Source organism: Lipotes vexillifer, unplaced genomic scaffold (genome assembly GCF_000442215.2).
Source record: "Lipotes vexillifer unplaced genomic scaffold, Lipotes_vexillifer_v1.1 scaffold168, whole genome shotgun sequence".
Taxonomy (NCBI): Eukaryota; Metazoa; Chordata; class Mammalia; order Artiodactyla; family Lipotidae; genus Lipotes; species Lipotes vexillifer.
In genome coordinates this window covers 1,726,919-1,743,929 of record NW_006773947.1, presented here as the reverse complement: position 1 = coordinate 1,743,929, position 17,011 = coordinate 1,726,919, and the positions used below count along the sequence as shown (strand labels likewise).

The 17,011-nt window shown below is 41.9% G+C and overlaps 1 protein-coding gene across 1 annotated transcript in view; it reads left to right on the top strand.

Annotated features, from left to right (window-relative positions):
• LAMA3 (laminin subunit alpha 3) overlaps nt 1–17,011 on the top strand; it is a 246,918-nt gene that overhangs the window by 205,731 nt on the left and 24,176 nt on the right. Inside the window, exons 56-63 of the mRNA XM_007448619.1 lie at nt 4,316–4,486; nt 5,924–6,075; nt 6,238–6,400; nt 7,165–7,298; nt 8,162–8,306; nt 10,367–10,486; nt 11,019–11,152; nt 16,793–16,910. Of these exons, the coding sequence (XP_007448681.1) occupies nt 4,316–4,486; nt 5,924–6,075; nt 6,238–6,400; nt 7,165–7,298; nt 8,162–8,306; nt 10,367–10,486; nt 11,019–11,152; nt 16,793–16,910 (1,137 nt within the window). The remainder of the gene's footprint in view (nt 1–4,315; nt 4,487–5,923; nt 6,076–6,237; nt 6,401–7,164; nt 7,299–8,161; nt 8,307–10,366; nt 10,487–11,018; nt 11,153–16,792; nt 16,911–17,011) is intronic.

Below are 17,011 nucleotides of genomic sequence, written 5' to 3'. Positions count from 1 at the left end.
TTTGGGAGTGTTCCTTCCTCTGCAGTTTTTTGGAAGAGTTTGAGAAGGATGGGTGTTGGCTCTTCTCTAAATGTTTGATAGAATTCACCTGTGAAGCCTTCTGGTCCTGGACTTTTGTTTGTTGGAAGATTTTTAATCACAGTTTCAATTTCATTACTTGTGATTGGTCTGTTCATATTTTCTGTTTCTTCCTGGTTAGTCTTGGAAGGTTATACCTTTCTAAGAATTTGTCCATTTCTTCCAGGTTGTCCATTTTATTGGCATAGGGTTGCTTGTAGTAGTCTCTTAGGATGCTTTGTATTTCTGTGGTGTCTGTTGTAACTTCTCCTTTTTCATTTCTAATTTTATTGATTTGAGTCCTCTCCCTCTTTTTCTTGATGAGTCTGGCTAATGGTTTATCAATTTTGTTTATCTTCTCAAAGAACCAGCTTTTAGTTTTATTGATCTTTGCTGTTGTTTTCTTTGTTTCTATTTCATTTATTTCTGCTCTGATCTTTATGGTTTCTTTCCTTCTACTAACTTTGGGTTTTGTTTGTTCTCCTTTCCCTAGTTCCTTTAGGTGTAAGGTTAGATTGTTTGTTTGAGATTTTTCTTGTGTCTTGAGGTAGGCTTGTATTGCTATAAACTTTCCTCTTAGAACTGCTTTTGCTGCATCCCATAGGCTTTGGATCATTGTGTTTTCATTGTAATTTGTCTCTAGGTATTTTTTGATTCCCTCTTTGATTTCCTCAGTGATCTCTTGGTTATTTAGTAATGTATTGTTTAGCCTCCATGTGTTTGTGCTTTTTACATTTTTTTCCCTGTAATTGATTTCTAATCTCATAGTGTTGTGGTCAGAAAAGATGCTTGATATGATTTCAATGTTCTTAAATTTACTGAGGCTTGATTTGTGACCCAAGCTGTGAACTATCCTGGAGAATGTTCCGTGCACACTTGAGAAGAAAGTGTAATCTGCTGTTTTTGGATGGAATGTCCTATAAATATCAATTAAATCTATCTGGTCTGTTGTGTCATTTAAAGCTTGTGTTTCCTTATTAATTTTCTGTTTGGGTGATCTGTCCATTGGTGTAATGAGATGTTAAAGTCCCCCGCTATTAATCTGTTACTGTCGATTTCCTCTTTTAGAGCTCTTAGCAGTTGCCTTATGTATTGAGGTGCTCCTATGTTGGGTGCATATATATTCATAATTGTTATATCTTCTTCTTGGATTGATCCCTTGATCATTATGTAGTGTCCTTCCTTGTCTCATAACATTCTTTATTTTAAGGTCTATTTTATCTGATATGAGTATTGCTACTCCAGCTTTCTTTTGATTTCCATTTGCATGGAATATCTTTTTCCATCCCCTCACTTTCAGTCTGTATGTGTCCCTGGGTCTGAAGTGGGTCTCTTGTAGACAGCATATATATGGGTCTTGTCTTTGTATGCATTCAGCAAGCCTGTGTCTTTTGGTTGGAGCATTTAATCAATTCACGTTTAAGGTAATTATTGATATGTGTGTTCCTATTACCATTTTCTTAATTGTTATGGGTTTGTTTTTGTAGGTCCTTTTCTTCTGTTGTGTTTCCCACTTAGAGAAGTTCCTTTAGCATTTGTTGTAGAGCTGGTTTGGTGGTGCTGAATTCTCTTAGCTTTTGCTTGTCTGTAAAGCTTTTGGATTCTCTGTCAAATCTGAATGAGATCCTTGCCAAGTAGAGTAATCTTGGTTGTAGGTTCTTCCCTTTCATCACTTTAAATATATCATGCCACTCCCTTCTGGCTTGTAGAGTTTCTGCTGAGAAATCAGCTGTTAAGCTTATGGGAATTCCCTTGTATGTTATTTGTCTATTTTCCCTTGTTACTTTCAATAATTTTTCTTTCTCTTTAATTTTTGTCAATTTGATTATTATGTGTCTCAGCATGTTTCTCCTTGGGTTTATCCTGCATGGGACTCTCTGCGCTTCCTGGACTTGGGTGGCTATTTCCTTGCCCATGTTAGGGAAGTTTTCAATTATAATCTCTTCAAATATTTTCTCGGGTTCTTTCTCTCTCTTTTCTCCTTCTGGGACCCCTATAATGCAAATGTTGTTGCATTTAATGTTGTCCCAGAAGTCTCTTAGGCTGTCTTCATTTCTTTTCATTCTTTTTTCTTTATTCTGTTCCGTGGCAGTGGATTTCACCATTCTGTCTTCCAGGTCACTTGTCCGTTCTTCTGCCTCAGTTATTCTGCTGTTGATTCCTTCTAGTGTATTTTTCATTTCAGTGATTGTTTTGTTCATCTCTGTTTGTTTGTTCTTTAATTTTTCTGGGTATTTATTCTTTAATTCTTCCAGGTCTTTGTTAAACATTTCTTGCGTCTTCTCGATCTTTGCCTGCATTGTTTTTCCAAGGTCCTGGATCATCTTCACTGTCATTATTCTGAATTCTTTTTCTGGAAGGTTGCCTATCTCCACTTCATTTAGTTGTTTATCTGGGGTTTTATCTTGTTCCTTTATCTGGTACATAGCCCTCTGCCTTTTCATCTTGTCTATCTTTCTGTGAATGTGGTTTTTGCTCCACAGGCTGCAGGATTGTAGTTCTTCTTGCTCCTGCTGTCTGCCCTCTGGTGGATGAGGCTATCTAAGAGGCTTGCCCATAAAATGTTTTCTTAATTAAATTTTTTTTTAATGAGTAGGAGTTTTCCAGGTGACAAAAAGCAGAAGGGCATGAACAGACTCAGGATGTGTGGGGTATATGGAGGGTAGAGGGCTAGTAGAAGAGAAGGGCATAAAATGAGCCTGTGAGTGTAGGGGAGGGGAGCTCCATCAGTCATGGGCACCTTGGAGAGACTACAGCTCATGCATCACTAAGACCCCCTGCCTGATGCCTTGCGTATACAAGGTCCTCCATCAATACTTAAATGCTTGGGAGATAAAATGTAGAGTTGGTGTAAGTATCATTCCTAGAGTTATTCTTTAGATCGTTAGAGAATATTTATTTTCTGTGTTTTTAATGCAGAGCTACCCAAGGGGGTCCAAAGACCAGAGCTAGTCAGAGAACTTTTATTACTGCTCCGTTATATATAAGTACACAATTGAGAGTAAATGTTTAGAAACTTTCAATAATTTGAATCGCTTCAACATCCAAGCATGGGATCAGTGGATGTGTATTTTGCATACCTCCTTTATTTCATTTTTTAGTAATTTAATTTCTCATATATTTTATAAAAGTATTGATCCAGGGAAGAGTAGAGGGAAAAAAATAGTCCTTCACCCTGAGTTTAAGACACATACTCTAGAGAACCCTGATGCACATATTTTTAAGGACTGAATGCCTGTAATAAATGCAGATATAACATGTAATATGTTAATGGCGAATGATTCCTTAAAGAGTTCTTTTTTTAAAAAAATAGTTTTGATGTATTGTACATCTCCTCTATGCCAGGCATCATGCTAAGTGCTTCCATATATGTTAGCTCATTTGCACAAAAACCTTCTAGTCTTGGAATAATAATAGTAATTATTATATTTATATAATATTAATCTTATATATTAATAAGGCTATAATACCTATTAGTAAGCTAATATAATATTAATATCATAACCCTATTATTAATAATACTTTGCATATAATGTAGGGTTTTTTTTTGTTTTTTTTTTTGCGGTATGCGGGCCTCTCACTGTTGTGGCCTCTCCCATTGCGGAGCACAGGCTCCGGACGCGCAGGCCCAGCGGCCATGGCTCACAGGCCCAGCCGCTCCGCGGCACGTGGGATCCTCCCAGACCCGGTCACGATCCCGCGTCCCCTGCATCGGCAGGTGGACTCTCAACCACCGCGCCACCAGGGAAACCCATATATAATGTAGTTTTATATTATACTATAATATATAATAATATTAATAATAGGATTATAATATTAATATGATATTAACCCTATTAATATGTATTATAACCCTATAAATATAATACCCTATATTACAATAATATATTATCTAAAGCCCATATTATTCTGTATATTAATGTATTATATTATTATTATGATAGAAATATTTTAACAGTAGGGTTAATACAAATTAATATTATAGCCATCATAGTGACAATAATTTATTATGATGATTACTGTTGCTGGTACAGAGGACTAAACGCGCTTCCCAAAGCCCCTCGGCTGAGGCAGGAAGAACACAAATGCTTTATTCCACATGCAGCTGAGTGTAGACTCCAGGCCTAGGAGGCATCCACACTCCTTTGCTCCCTATCATAGCAACTTGGGAGCAGCTACGCAGCCACAAGCCACCACCTTGAGCACCCTCACCTTCCTCATCTGGAACAGCTAACACCCTGGATCTTGTCCCTCGCAGGTCTCCATCCCCATGAGGTTCAACGGTAAATCTGGAGTGGAAGTGCGGCTGCCAAATGACCTGGAGGATTTGAAAGGATACACATCTCTTTCTTTGTTTCTCCAAAGACCTGAATCAACAGAAAGTGGGGGGACCGAGAATATGTTTGTGATGTACCTCGGAAATAAAGATGTAAGTATTGCTTTGACGTTCCTCTTGTTTTTAAAACAGAATATGGTTTTTGAGATGCGTGACGCATCTGTGTCACTGCCATTGACACAGCAGGAGGAAATGCCGTCGCCTCTGATGGCTCCACAGGGGGATCTCCCATCAATTACCGATTGTCCTTGGCTGGGGGATCGAGAGGCCTGGCCTGATGGGCCTGGCATGTGGGCACACATGTGTGTACACGTGAGCACGTCCACACCTGGGGTTGAAGATCAGCACCCGTCCCCTTACTACCAGGGCTGCAGTACCAAGGCTTCATGGAGATCGGAGTAGTTCTTCCTCATAGCGCTGGACCCTGTCCTCTTCTCAGGGTGCCCAGCCGCAGACCCTTCCACGTGTCTGGGGTGGTGACCATCTGTGAATGAGGCCTGGAGTGAAATGCAGCCTCTCCTGCCTCATTAGTAAGAAATACAGTTGCCCCATCTCTATAATTCTAAATTCTTTAAACCACCACTGTTACAGGCATTTCAAATAGTTTATTTTAGCTTTTAATCCCTCCTCTTAAAATACATCTATTCCACCTAAGTGTTAGAGGGAAAGGTAATCACTGACTAGGTTATTCTACATGATTGGAAAAGAAATTCCTGAAACATGGTTCTCAGAAATTCTAGGCGATTAGGAAATGGTTGGCTGTCACTGTGGACTTCGTATTTAAGAATTCCTAAAATCAGCACTATTACTTGTCACTCGTTCATGCTTCAAGGTAGTGGGACTTTATTTGTAACTTTCTTATCACATGACTTTTTGCTTCGTATTATGGCAAAATGCACATGACTCTGCTCCTTCAGCAAATTTATACCATATACCTACTAGGTACCATACCCTGTATTTATGATAAACAAAAATTTGTTTCCTGAATGTACTTAATATACACTTAAAACAGGTTAAAATGGTAAATTTCATGTTGTTATATATTTTACCACAGTTTTCAGAAATTTGTTTTTACCTAAGGTGCTCACATTCTAACAGGGAAGTAAGGTACATACGTCGCTGATTGTGATAACACAGGGTGAACAGGCATGCCCAGAGTGTTGAGGGGACCTTATATGGGGCAGGAATAATGTAAATGGTTTATCTCCCTTACCAGAACAAAATCGAATGGAGGCCTGAACCCGTATATGGTTCAGCTTTATGTCAGGTGCTTGGCAAATATTTGCAGATTGAGAGAATGGAGGAGTGGATAAATGAGTGCCCTCATGATAATGAGAGCAAAAACAGCGCAGACATTGTTAATTAACTGTGCTGTCTGTATTATCTTATACCAGGATGCGCCTCATTCATTCTGTCTGCCCAGGGTGAACTGAATGAAAGCTGTTAGTTATTAGAAATGCGCTCTCTTGGGATGGGAAGTTGAGAGAATTCAGTATGTGAAGGGCTCTGAGGTGGCTTTTTTGTCTCCAGGCCTCCAAGGACTACATAGGCATGGCAGTCATAGATGGCCAGCTCACGAGCGTCTACAACCTGGGAGAACACGAGGCTGAACTCCAAGTGGGCCAGACCTTGACCAGGAGCGAAACTCAGGAGGCAGTTATGGACCGGGTGAAATTCCAGAGGTGCGAGTCTGATTGATTACTGCTCTTTGTTAATCTGGCCTACACTCGCCAAACTTTCATTGTATGCATTGCTGAACCCCATTTTAAGTATTTTGGCTTTGATTTCTTTCATCTTCTCATACATTTTTATATAACTTTATTATCTAATTTATTTTTAAACAGAATTTATCAGTTTGCAAGGCTTAATTACACCCGAAAAGCCACATCCAGTAAGCCAGAAACACCTCAATTCCATGACATGGATAGTGGGGATAGCAACACGCTCCTCGATTTGGATCCTGAAAATGTTGTATTTTATGTTGGAGGTTACCCATCTGATTTTAGAGTAAGTGTGAATGTTTTTTCACGGAATGAAAACATTTAAAATTTAATTTGGCATAATGATGTTTTAATCAGTTATATACAAAATGGATTTAACTATGTATTCTTACAGGATATCCAGTGACAATGGCTAACACTCATTGAGTTCTTTTATGTGCAGTGATCTAGGCTTAAGTATATTAATTTAAACAAGCATCACTATCATTCCTATTTCACAGATGAGGAAACTGAAACAGAGAGGTTGAATAACCTGCCCAAGATCAAACAGCTAGAAAATAGCAAAGCCAGAGTATCTGGCTCTAGGGTCCCCATGCTTACCCCCTATGTTATGTTGATGGTTAAAAGTGATAGAGTTGGGCTTCCCTGGTGGCACAGTGGTTGAGAATCCGCCTGTCGATGCGGGGGACACGGGTTCGAGCCCCGGTCTGGGAGGATCCCACATGTCGCGGAGCAACTGGGCCCATGAGCCACAACTGCTGAGCCTGCGCGTCTGGAGCCTGTGCTCCGCAACGGGAGGGGCCGCGACAGTCAGAGGCCCGGGCACCGTGATGAAGAGTGGCCCCTGCTCGCCGCAACTAGGGAAAGCCCTCGCGCAGAAACGAAGACCCAACGTAGCAAAAATAAATAAATAAATAAATAAACTCCTACCCCCAACATCTTCTTAAAAAAAAAAAAAAAAAGGGGATAGAGTTATACTGTTTCCTGGTCAGCCTTTTCATTCTCCTTTGTTCAATTAGTGGAAGATTTTTTTGGTTTTGTTTTTTTTAGCTTCCTAGTAGACTGAGATTCCCTCCATACAGAGGTTGTATTGAATTAGATGACCTCAATGAAAATGTTCTGAGCTTGTACAACTTCAAAAAGGCTTTCAATCTCAACACGACAAAAGTGGAGCCTTGTAGAAGGTAAGTAAAACCTGTAAGCTGGTGTCTCTTTGTGATCTCGGTAGCTTGCAGTTATACTACATAAAATATGTGTAATTGTTATTTAAGGAATATAAATTAAATAAGAAAAAGTCTTTTCCTTACTTGTATAAAATATTAGATTATAGAATTTTCTCGATTTTGAAAAACTAAATCTTTCTTCAATTTTTGGTACCTCCTACCACAAAATATTCAGCATAGTTGGTACCTGATTTAGGCACAGACTATTTATTTACTGTAAACTTCAAAAAAAAAAAAATCGTGGTCCATAAAGTACACCATGACTTTGGCATATGAACCTATTTGAAAGTTGCTGCCTTGAGCTCCTGACCTACCCTATAGTTTAAAAGATTTGGAAGATTCTAATACGAGACAGACTTGAGTATTTACTACTCAGAACAAAATTATATTTCAAGTTAATAATTTCTTATATTGCAAGATCTTCAGCTGCTGGGCCACATCTTCCTAAGTAGACATTTTCAAAAGGGAATCCTGAATAGTATCTCTAGGGTTGAGCTAGGGTTTGATCATCATAGAGTGTTAAGGGCACATCCAGGAGAAATAGCGGGCTGTGGTGACCTAAATGGGAAGGAAATCCAAAAAAGAGGGAATATATGTATATGTATAGCTGATTCACTTTGCTGTACAGTAGAAACTGACACAACATTGTAAAGCAACTATACTCCAACAAAAATTTTAAAAAAAAGATGTTTCCTCTTCCTTAACAAAATCATGACAACTCGATTGCATGGGCTTTGCTCCCTTTTTCCTCTCGTATTAATAAGAATACTTTCCTGGCAGTCCTTTGCTGCTGTGTTCTAACTTACGATGATTGGTGTTCACAGGAGAAAGGAAGAATCAGACAAAAATTATTTTGAAGGTACAGGCTATGCTCGAGTTCCAACTCAACCAAATGCTCCCTTCCCAACCTTTAGACAGATAATTCAGACCACCGTGGATAGAGGTTTGCTGTTCTTTGCAGAAAACCAGGTAATCTATAACAAGCATCCAAATACTACCAGATATGTCCATTCCTTTGAGCAATTTGGGGGTAACTGGGTTATTACAAACAACCAACGGATCTGAAAAACAATGTGCAAATGTTAGCTGCATTCTTTCCCTTGGCCCAATTCTACTTTCTTTGCCTGTGCGAGTGTGTGTTTTAGTAAGGCAAGTAATCCGTAATTTGAGAAGATGCCACCAAAATGTGGGAGAAATTGCCCCTTTCCCATTCTTTTGTGTTGTCAGTTTTATTCTTTGAAAACTACTATCTGCCTAGTAATCTGCTTATTTTCTGCCTAAAAAAACCGTTAAGACCTCCTGGGGTCTCTGAAAGCTAGACTGTTTGACCTCCTGCTGTTTGATTCTTGGTCGGGCTGTTTCCAGACTGTATGGGATTTTGTCTCTGTCTGACCCTTAACTTGCCAGGTCTAGGAAGCGTCTCTGTTTTCAAGCAGCTGAGGTTCCTAGAGGCCATACTTAAGTCTCCTAGTTTAGAAAGGGCCAAAAGTGACCATCTATGAGTGATCGTCAGCGCCATCTGCTGGTAGATGGTGCCGGACTTAACCTCTCCTGAGAGCAGAGTGCTTCTGTAGCTGCTGCGTAGGTAGTACTCGTGGAGAAATGTGGATCAGCCCGTGGGATCTCCCGTCTGAGAATGTAGGATTGATATGGAGCTTGGGATTTTACCAGACCCTTCTGTGTGCAGGGTAGGGACACAGACCTGGTCCAGCTCTCCTCTCTGGGGTTGGTCTGGACCCCTCAGGAGATTCCAAGGCTGAACCAGTTCTGATGGTTTGGGGAGGTCCTGACCTGCCTGAAGAATGCAGAGAGCTGAGCAGTCACACAGCATCTTCAGAGCAAGGCAGTTGTTTTCCAGAACAAGGTCTTCTTTGTATTACATTTCGAAGTTCTGGGAGACTAAGAACCAGAAATACTACTTATAGTAGAAGAAAACTTATGAAATGCCATTAGTAACCAGATAAGAGAAAATTATCTCCAGTGCTTAAGTAGTGTTAAGTAGGTTGCTATTCTGTTATTTATGAGTGTGATGAACCCTCACTGGCTTCTAAGAGCAAGGTTTAGGATCCAGATAAGGACTGATTTTCCTTTTAGGTAAGGACTCTGGAAGTAGACTTCAAAGAGAGTTTCATTAGGAAACTGTGTAAGAGCCAACTTTCAAGTCCTATACCAGACATTCCCCAGCTTACCTTTCCACTAAGGAAATGGTTGGCTCAAGTATGTGCCTTATACCATGATGGCGATGCAATTATGACCCCTAGTAGGTTTGTGGCTGGCTCAGCAAGGTGATTAGTGACGAGAGAGAGAGAGAAAAAGAAGAAGAGAACAGGGTGAAGGGCAGAGAGACAGGCTTGGGAGTCATGTAGAACATAAGTTCTGTTAGAGATATTCTGAATTTGAGATATCTGTGAGGCATGCAAGCAATAGCAATTAGGCAATCAGACGTACAGACCTGGCCCTGAAAAGACAGGTCTAGGCTGGAGAAAAATATTTGGGCTCATGAGCACACCTGAATTGGAACCACAGAAGTGACTGTGATTGCCAAGGCAAAGAGAGTAGTGGGAGGGAAGAGGCCCTATTTGGGGTCCCCAAGCAACACTTAAGTGAAAGCTAGAGGAGACATAGGAATATGTCAGAAAACACATGGCGGAAAATGTTTGGAGTTTGAGGAAGACCCTACCTCTCTCCAACAGGTAGCAGTCATATTTTCAAATGATATTAATGATCTGTAGCTTTTCAGTTTCCATTTTTACATGCTGGTTATAGATTGTTATAAAACAAAATCATGACAATAGCTAGCATTTATTGTTTCCTTCCTGTGTGCCAACCACTGTATATGACGTTTAACATGATTTGCAAGATTTAACCGTCATACCCGTCCTCGGAGCTGGATATTACAGCACTATTGTTCCTTCGGACTAAGGAGGCAGCTGAGGCTGAGAGCAGTCTGGAATTTGAGAGCATCCCTGGTTCCAGCGTTCTAGCTCTTCCCGAGTCTTATGGTAATCTACATTGTTTTCGTGCTCTAGGATTGCTTCATATCTCTAAATATAGAAGATGGCAGTCTCATGGTGCGATACAAACTGAATTCAGAGCAACCAAAAGAAAAAGGAATTAGAGGCATCGTAAACGACGGGAAAGATCATTTGGTATATCCTTCGAGTCTGTTTATTTGCATTGTTAAATGTTCTCAGTCCTTTAAGTCAGTGCTCAGAACCCTTTTCTATTACCAGATGAACTTATAGTTATTAACTGAGAGACACGTCCTTTTAAAATCTGAACATTTTGGGTATGAAATATGTAACATCATCTGTGTGGCACAGATAAAACATGATTAATTTCAAATGCAAACATTTTGGGAATTCCCTGGTGGTCCAGTGGTTAGGACTCTGCGCTTTCACTGCCGAGGGCACAGTTTTGATCCCTGGTCAAAGAACTAAGATCCCGCAAGCTGCATGGCACAGCCAAAAATAACAAAATTTTTTTAAAAAAGCAAACATTTCTATTTAAGTGTTTTAATAGTATAATTTTATGCAAATGAGCTACTGCTCAGAGCCCATGTATATATACCATGTATATAAATGAACCTGAAGGAAGGCAAACACATAATAGCTCTGAACCACTGTGAATAGGATTCTTTTATTTCTCATTGCTTGCTGATTCATCTCTCCTTTATTTCAGATTCTGATCAAAATTGCAAAAGCCCAAAAACTTATGTGGATAAACGAGCCTTCTCAAAGCATTGAAGTTGAAGGTGATATACTTGATTTCAGCACATATTATCTGGGAGGAATTCCAATTTCAGTCAGGGAAAGGTAAGATGATTTTTTTTCTTTTAAAGAAGCATATCGCCTCTCTTAAGAGTTATGATTGCTACTGATTAGTCTATGTTTCTTTTATTTTAAGTAGATTTTATTTATTTATTTTTGGCTGCGTTGGGTCTTCGTTGCTGTGTGCAGGCTTTCTCTAGTTGCGGCGAGCGGGGGCTACTCTTTCTTGCGGTGCGCAGGCTTCTCATCGTGGTGGCTTCTCTTGCTGCAGGGCACAGGCTCTAGGTGCGCGGGCTTCAGTAGCTGCGGTGCGTGGGCTCAGTAGTTGTGGCTCACGGGCTTAGTTACTCTGTGGCATGTGGGATCTTCCCTGGCTTGAACCCAAGTCCCCTGCACTGGCAGGTGGATTCTTAACCACAGCACCACCAGGGAAGTGGTGGGGTCTACCTTTTTTTTAATTCTAGCAAAAAGCAAACACAAAGAATTAACTTTTCAATATTAACAGTGTTAGCCAACAGAGTAAAACAGGCTGTGAATACTGGATAACCGGACTGGCCATTTGAAAGAGGCTGGGTTGGGCGGGGGGGAACTGTGTGCCACCCCCCCATTGTCATTCCTGGGAGGAGAGAATCCACGAGGAGTAGGCTTGGTGTTGTCAACGCTGCCAGTAAGAACAGGGGCTGTGGCCTGGGGCCCTTGAAGACACAGAGGAGAGAGCAGGTAGCCCCTGGCCTGACAGGCGGCCCTGGACACTGAAAGCTGGGGCCACTCCTTCAGGAAGTACCTCCTAGGATGGAAGGCACATCTGTATCACCTGCCCCCTTGTGTTTATTGAGCATGGACTAGGGGCCTAACTGTTTCTCGGATGAATGAATACATGAATGAATTAAATTAATTTGAATGGAAGTGAAGCTTAATCTGAATGAGAAAAACGAACACCGCTTTGAGGATACACTTAAAAACAACTTTTACATTTTATTAATATGTTTGCATCCTACAAAAAAGGCTTTTAGAAAGCTGACAATGATGTGTGTGGTACAGCCTCATGACTAAGCTAAGAGCACTCCCAAAACGTTTGGTGATGATTACTTTTATACAAGATCTGAGGCGAGTTAACTCTCTTGCTGTTATTAGTCAGTTGGAAGAGCACTGGGTGTGATGTATGAGGCCTTGTGCAAAGGTGGTCTCTCTTCTCAGTTCCTTACATGTTTGAGCAGCTGTCCAGCCTCAGGATGGAGGCGCTAATCTTTGTGTTACAGTTGTTAGGGGTTGCCCCCCAAGACAGAAATTGTGGGTGAGAGAGTTCAGCACTTTGATAGAGTTTGGGAGTGAGTATCTTTACTCCCTAGATTCCTGGAAGTGGAAGGGACCGTGCAGATCATGGTATGTAACCTCTGAACTTTAATGAAGAAATTGAGAGCCAAAGAGGTGATATTAGTATTTAATATTATCAGTGTTAAATAGCAATTCAACCATGAATAGCTAGTTATGAAAGGCCAATAATCTTGGTTTTATTCAATTAAGTGTAATAAATAGAGTAACCTCAGGTGGCACCGTGGCACACATCTGAGGCTATCATTTATTTGTTCATTATACAAGCGCTCACTGGGTGTCTAGTGACGTCAGGCAGTGTGGTCGGTGGTGGGATGACAACAGCGAACAGGGCAGAGCCTCAAGTATAGCGGAAGGGAGACAGTAGAATGAGGCCATTGCCATCAGAGGGGAAGCTCAGGGTGATAGAGGGCCCGGGGAGGGAATCCACCCAGTTGGGGTATCAGGAAAGTGGTCTCTGGCTAGACCTGAAAGACACTGACATATGAAAGTCAGCATATGTGAGGAGATAAGAACCGGAGAAAGTGTGAACTCTCAAGAGGACACCATGAAGCAGGCCAGGGATGCCACACATGGCTGGTGTGGGAAGCAGGGGCCAGACCACAGAGGATCTTGAAAGTCACAGTAAGGAACCACTGGGGGCTTCAGCAGAGAAAGGACATGATCAGATTTGGGTTTCCAGTAGCTTGTTCTGGTGCAGGGAGGAGATTGGATTAAGAGGCGAAAGGCAGAGGCAGGTAGAAAGGTTGGAAGATGAGTGTAACAGGTGAGAGAGGCGGGTGGCCCGACCACAGAAATGACAGCACAGATGGGGAAAAGGAAGTGGAGTCCCAATATACTTAGGGCAGTGGATGGGCAGTGCCAAATGGTTGCTTGGGTTCGGGGAGCACTCAAGAGGGATGCCTGGGCTTTGATCTAGCGCTTGGACCGATGGCCAGCACCAGCAGAGAAACAGGGCAGTGAGTTCAGTCTCAGACAGGCTGAGTCCCAGGAGCCCAGGAGACAGCAGGTGGAGATGCCCAGAAGGGGTTGGACAGAAGGCCTGGACCTTTGCAGAGAAGACCGGGCTGGAGTAAGGATGAACGAAGCTTGGGAACAGGTGGCCATTGAGATTAGGCGGGCAGGTGGGCTCTCAGAGCCGTGAGGGATTCTCAGCGGCGATACGAGAGCCACTGGTTGGTGGTTTGCCTCTGTGTGGTGTCAGCAGAAGGTCCACAGACAGCAATGTGGGTGCCAACCAAGCAAGGTTTCCTAGAGAAAAGTAGTGGGTGAAGATCCAAAGAAATGGTTCCAGTTTCGGCTCAGCCACCAAATAGCAAGGGTGACCTTGGGTTAAGTCAACACTCAGCCTTTCTTTGACTTTTTATCTCTGTGCATTAAAGAAATACACATGGATATCGTTATACATATATGTACAGATAGACATATAGAATCTTCCTAGTCATTTGTTTTAAGGTCTTCCAAACAGGGACTGTTTCCTTTTTCTGGGCAAGTTTATACTTCGATTTTTGATTCAAACCACAATGACATGGAACATACAGGAGATAGAGGCCAATTGGAAGATTTCACTGAGCTTTTACTCTCTCATAAGTAACACGCTAAACAATATTCAGCTGTTTCTGGCCCTGCTTCATCCCTCTGGTGCTGTCCTTGATGGTCCAGCGTCCTGAGAACCCCCTCTGACGTGGGTCACAGAGGATTTCTCCTGAGAACCCAGCAATTCTTTCAAAGGAGGGAGATGCCCCGACCCCTGGCGTTAGCAGAAGACAGTCAGTGCTTGAACCTAATGTGGAGAGAAGCAAGCCTCGTGTAATCTCTAAATACAGTAGCTTTGACAAGAGAGCTTGTGGGTGCGGTGTTTTCTCCTCTCTCCCTGTAGTGTACCTTCTGGGAATGGGGACCCAGATCTTGGAATGACTTGTTCAGGATTACAGTCAGAAGTCACAATCTGTTAATCCCATCTGCTTCCCATGAGAAGAGCAAATCCGCCCTAATAATGCCAGAGGGCCTCAGACCAACAAGAAATACTTCCTGTGGACCTACATCATTGCATCACAGAGTATAATAATATAACATTAAAATGAAAACGATTCAAAAAGTAAACATCAGGCAGGGATCTGTTGGGCATTTACTAATACCCAACATGGAGTTTGGAATTAGATTTTGCTCTTGTGTTCTCTGAGATCTGCCCACGGCAGGTTAGACCTGGCTAAGCCTTTGTGAACCGATTGGCCCATGGTGTGCACACATACCCCAGCGTGCTAACCCATTCATACCACAACCTACACTCCTCCACAGTCATGTTCCTCTAGCAAGTGTGCTCAGACCCAGAATCCTGGAGCAAACGTGGAACTCTAGGCCCTCGGATGAGCCAGAGTAACAAGAACACCTCAAAAAATAGTGGGAATAAATCTTTCCTCTTAACACCTCTGCTGTAGATAACTGTTCCTTAAAGAGTCAGGATCATTCCAGTGCTGTGGGTACACAACTGTATAAGCATAAAGAGCAGGGGCTGCAAGTCACACAAGTTTGTGCAACACGCTGACCACGCAGATCCCAGTGCTGCCCGCTTCCTGCTGTATGACTTCGTGCAAGTCACTTAACCTTCCCAAGCCTCCTTGTACGTCTGTAATGTGGGCATGGTGATGGTCTAACTCTGAGAGTGGTTGTGAGATTCAGAGTAAAGGAGTTAGCACAGTGCCTGGCACTTGATAAGTGCTTAATAATGTCAGGTAAGAAAATACCTCCCTCGAAAGGTTGTTGTGAGGATCAGATAATAGTACCTTGCACAAAACAGGTGCTCCATATCTGTCGGTGGCCTTTCTTTCCCCTTTACTTTTCTGCCACCTTATTCTTCCTCCAACCTATGCTTTACGGAAAAAAGGAATCAGGAGATGCTGATGAGTCTAAAACATGTTGAAACCCAAGAGAGAATGCATCTAAATATATGTATAATTAGACAAGCTCCAGCAATGGATATGAACTTTCCTCCTTTCCTGAGGCAGGAAGCCAACTTTATAAAATAATCAAGCTCGTGCTGTAATGCCAGTGAGGATTCCTTTCTTCCCTTTCCTTTTAATGAAATTTCATTTTGTGCATATTACATGTAGCTCAGCTCTTTACAATGAATTGAATAAAAATGACAGCAGACCCCTTTCCCGTTAGAAAAATGAGCTGCTTTAGGGATTTATAATGAAGTCAGCTTTGTGTTTCTCTTAGTACATCATTTGCTTAAGAAACACAAATATTTGCCCAGACTTCAGTCATTTCACGTATGTGAATGTTTTTATGTGACGTCAGCTCCGGACAGATCCAAAAGTCAAATCAAAGGGGAAATGTCAAAGCAGCCACGTAGGAAGAGCTGCTTTAGAAATTGCTTCGTTATTATGCCCTGATGCGGGGATAGTTACAGACTATGCCGTCTCACACTGAGTCCTTGCTCTGTACCGGCTACCACTGGAGTGTGTTAATGCGTAATATCTCATTTAAACTCAGGACAACCCTGGGAAGCAGATTACCACATGCACATTGTATAAACGAGGAAACAGAAGCACAGAGAAGGCAGCAGGGACAGGCCTCAAACCCACACAGCCTGGCTCCAGAGTCCGTGGCTCCAGAGTAGCCCCACTTAGAAGCATCTCCTGAGTGCATGTTCATGACCACATGCCATGGAGGGTTCCAAGCACCTCCCGGATGTTAACTTGTTTAATCCTCACAATGACCTCTTGCCCAGCTTGCACAGTTAGGAGGTGGTGGATACAGCATACGAGGCCAGACAATGCTTTCCATTGTTCCAGCTTGGCACTGATTAAATACCAAGCCGCATTTTTCATAATTGACTAGGACCAAAAAGTAACAGTTTGTTTCTTCTGCGTTTACAGTGGCTGACTTAAACGTGGACAGGAAAAAAAGAGCAAAGAGTTTTCTACAGTATTTCTGGCTCTTTTAAGTTACTTATTAGGTTACTAATATTGAATATATATTTATAGTATATTAAGTTATTAATACACTTTTAATTCATGATGCGTTACCATGACTCCGGGAGGGGATGGAGGAGCAATTCCGGATATTGTACATTTTCTACGTCTCTATACCTTTTGGGGACGCTGGCCATTCTTCTGTCAACACTGTTGTGTTCACTTTTAAAGCTGAGAATGCAAATCACACAGAAAAGAAACAGATTTCCCTAGCATCACAAAATAAGTAGCATTCTAGAAATCCCATGAGAAGAGCTAAGCGTAAAACATGTACTTGTTCGTGGGTGACAAGTAGTAGGGAATGAGCGTTTCAGCTCCAGTTCCCCGTCAAGCCTGCTGTGGTCCATCTCTCCCGTTTTCTCGAATCCCACATCAGGTTTAACATTTCTACACCTGCTTTCCGAGGCTGCGTGAAAAACCTGAGGAAGACCACTGGTGTCGTTAGACTGAACGATACTGTGGGCGTGACCAAAAAGTGCTCGGAAGACTGGAAGGTAAGCGAAACGTTCCAAACCGCGCAAATGAATGCTCCCCGGCTCACCCGTGCTTGGCGTTCGTTAACACACCAACTTTTTTTTTTTTTTTTTTTTTTTTT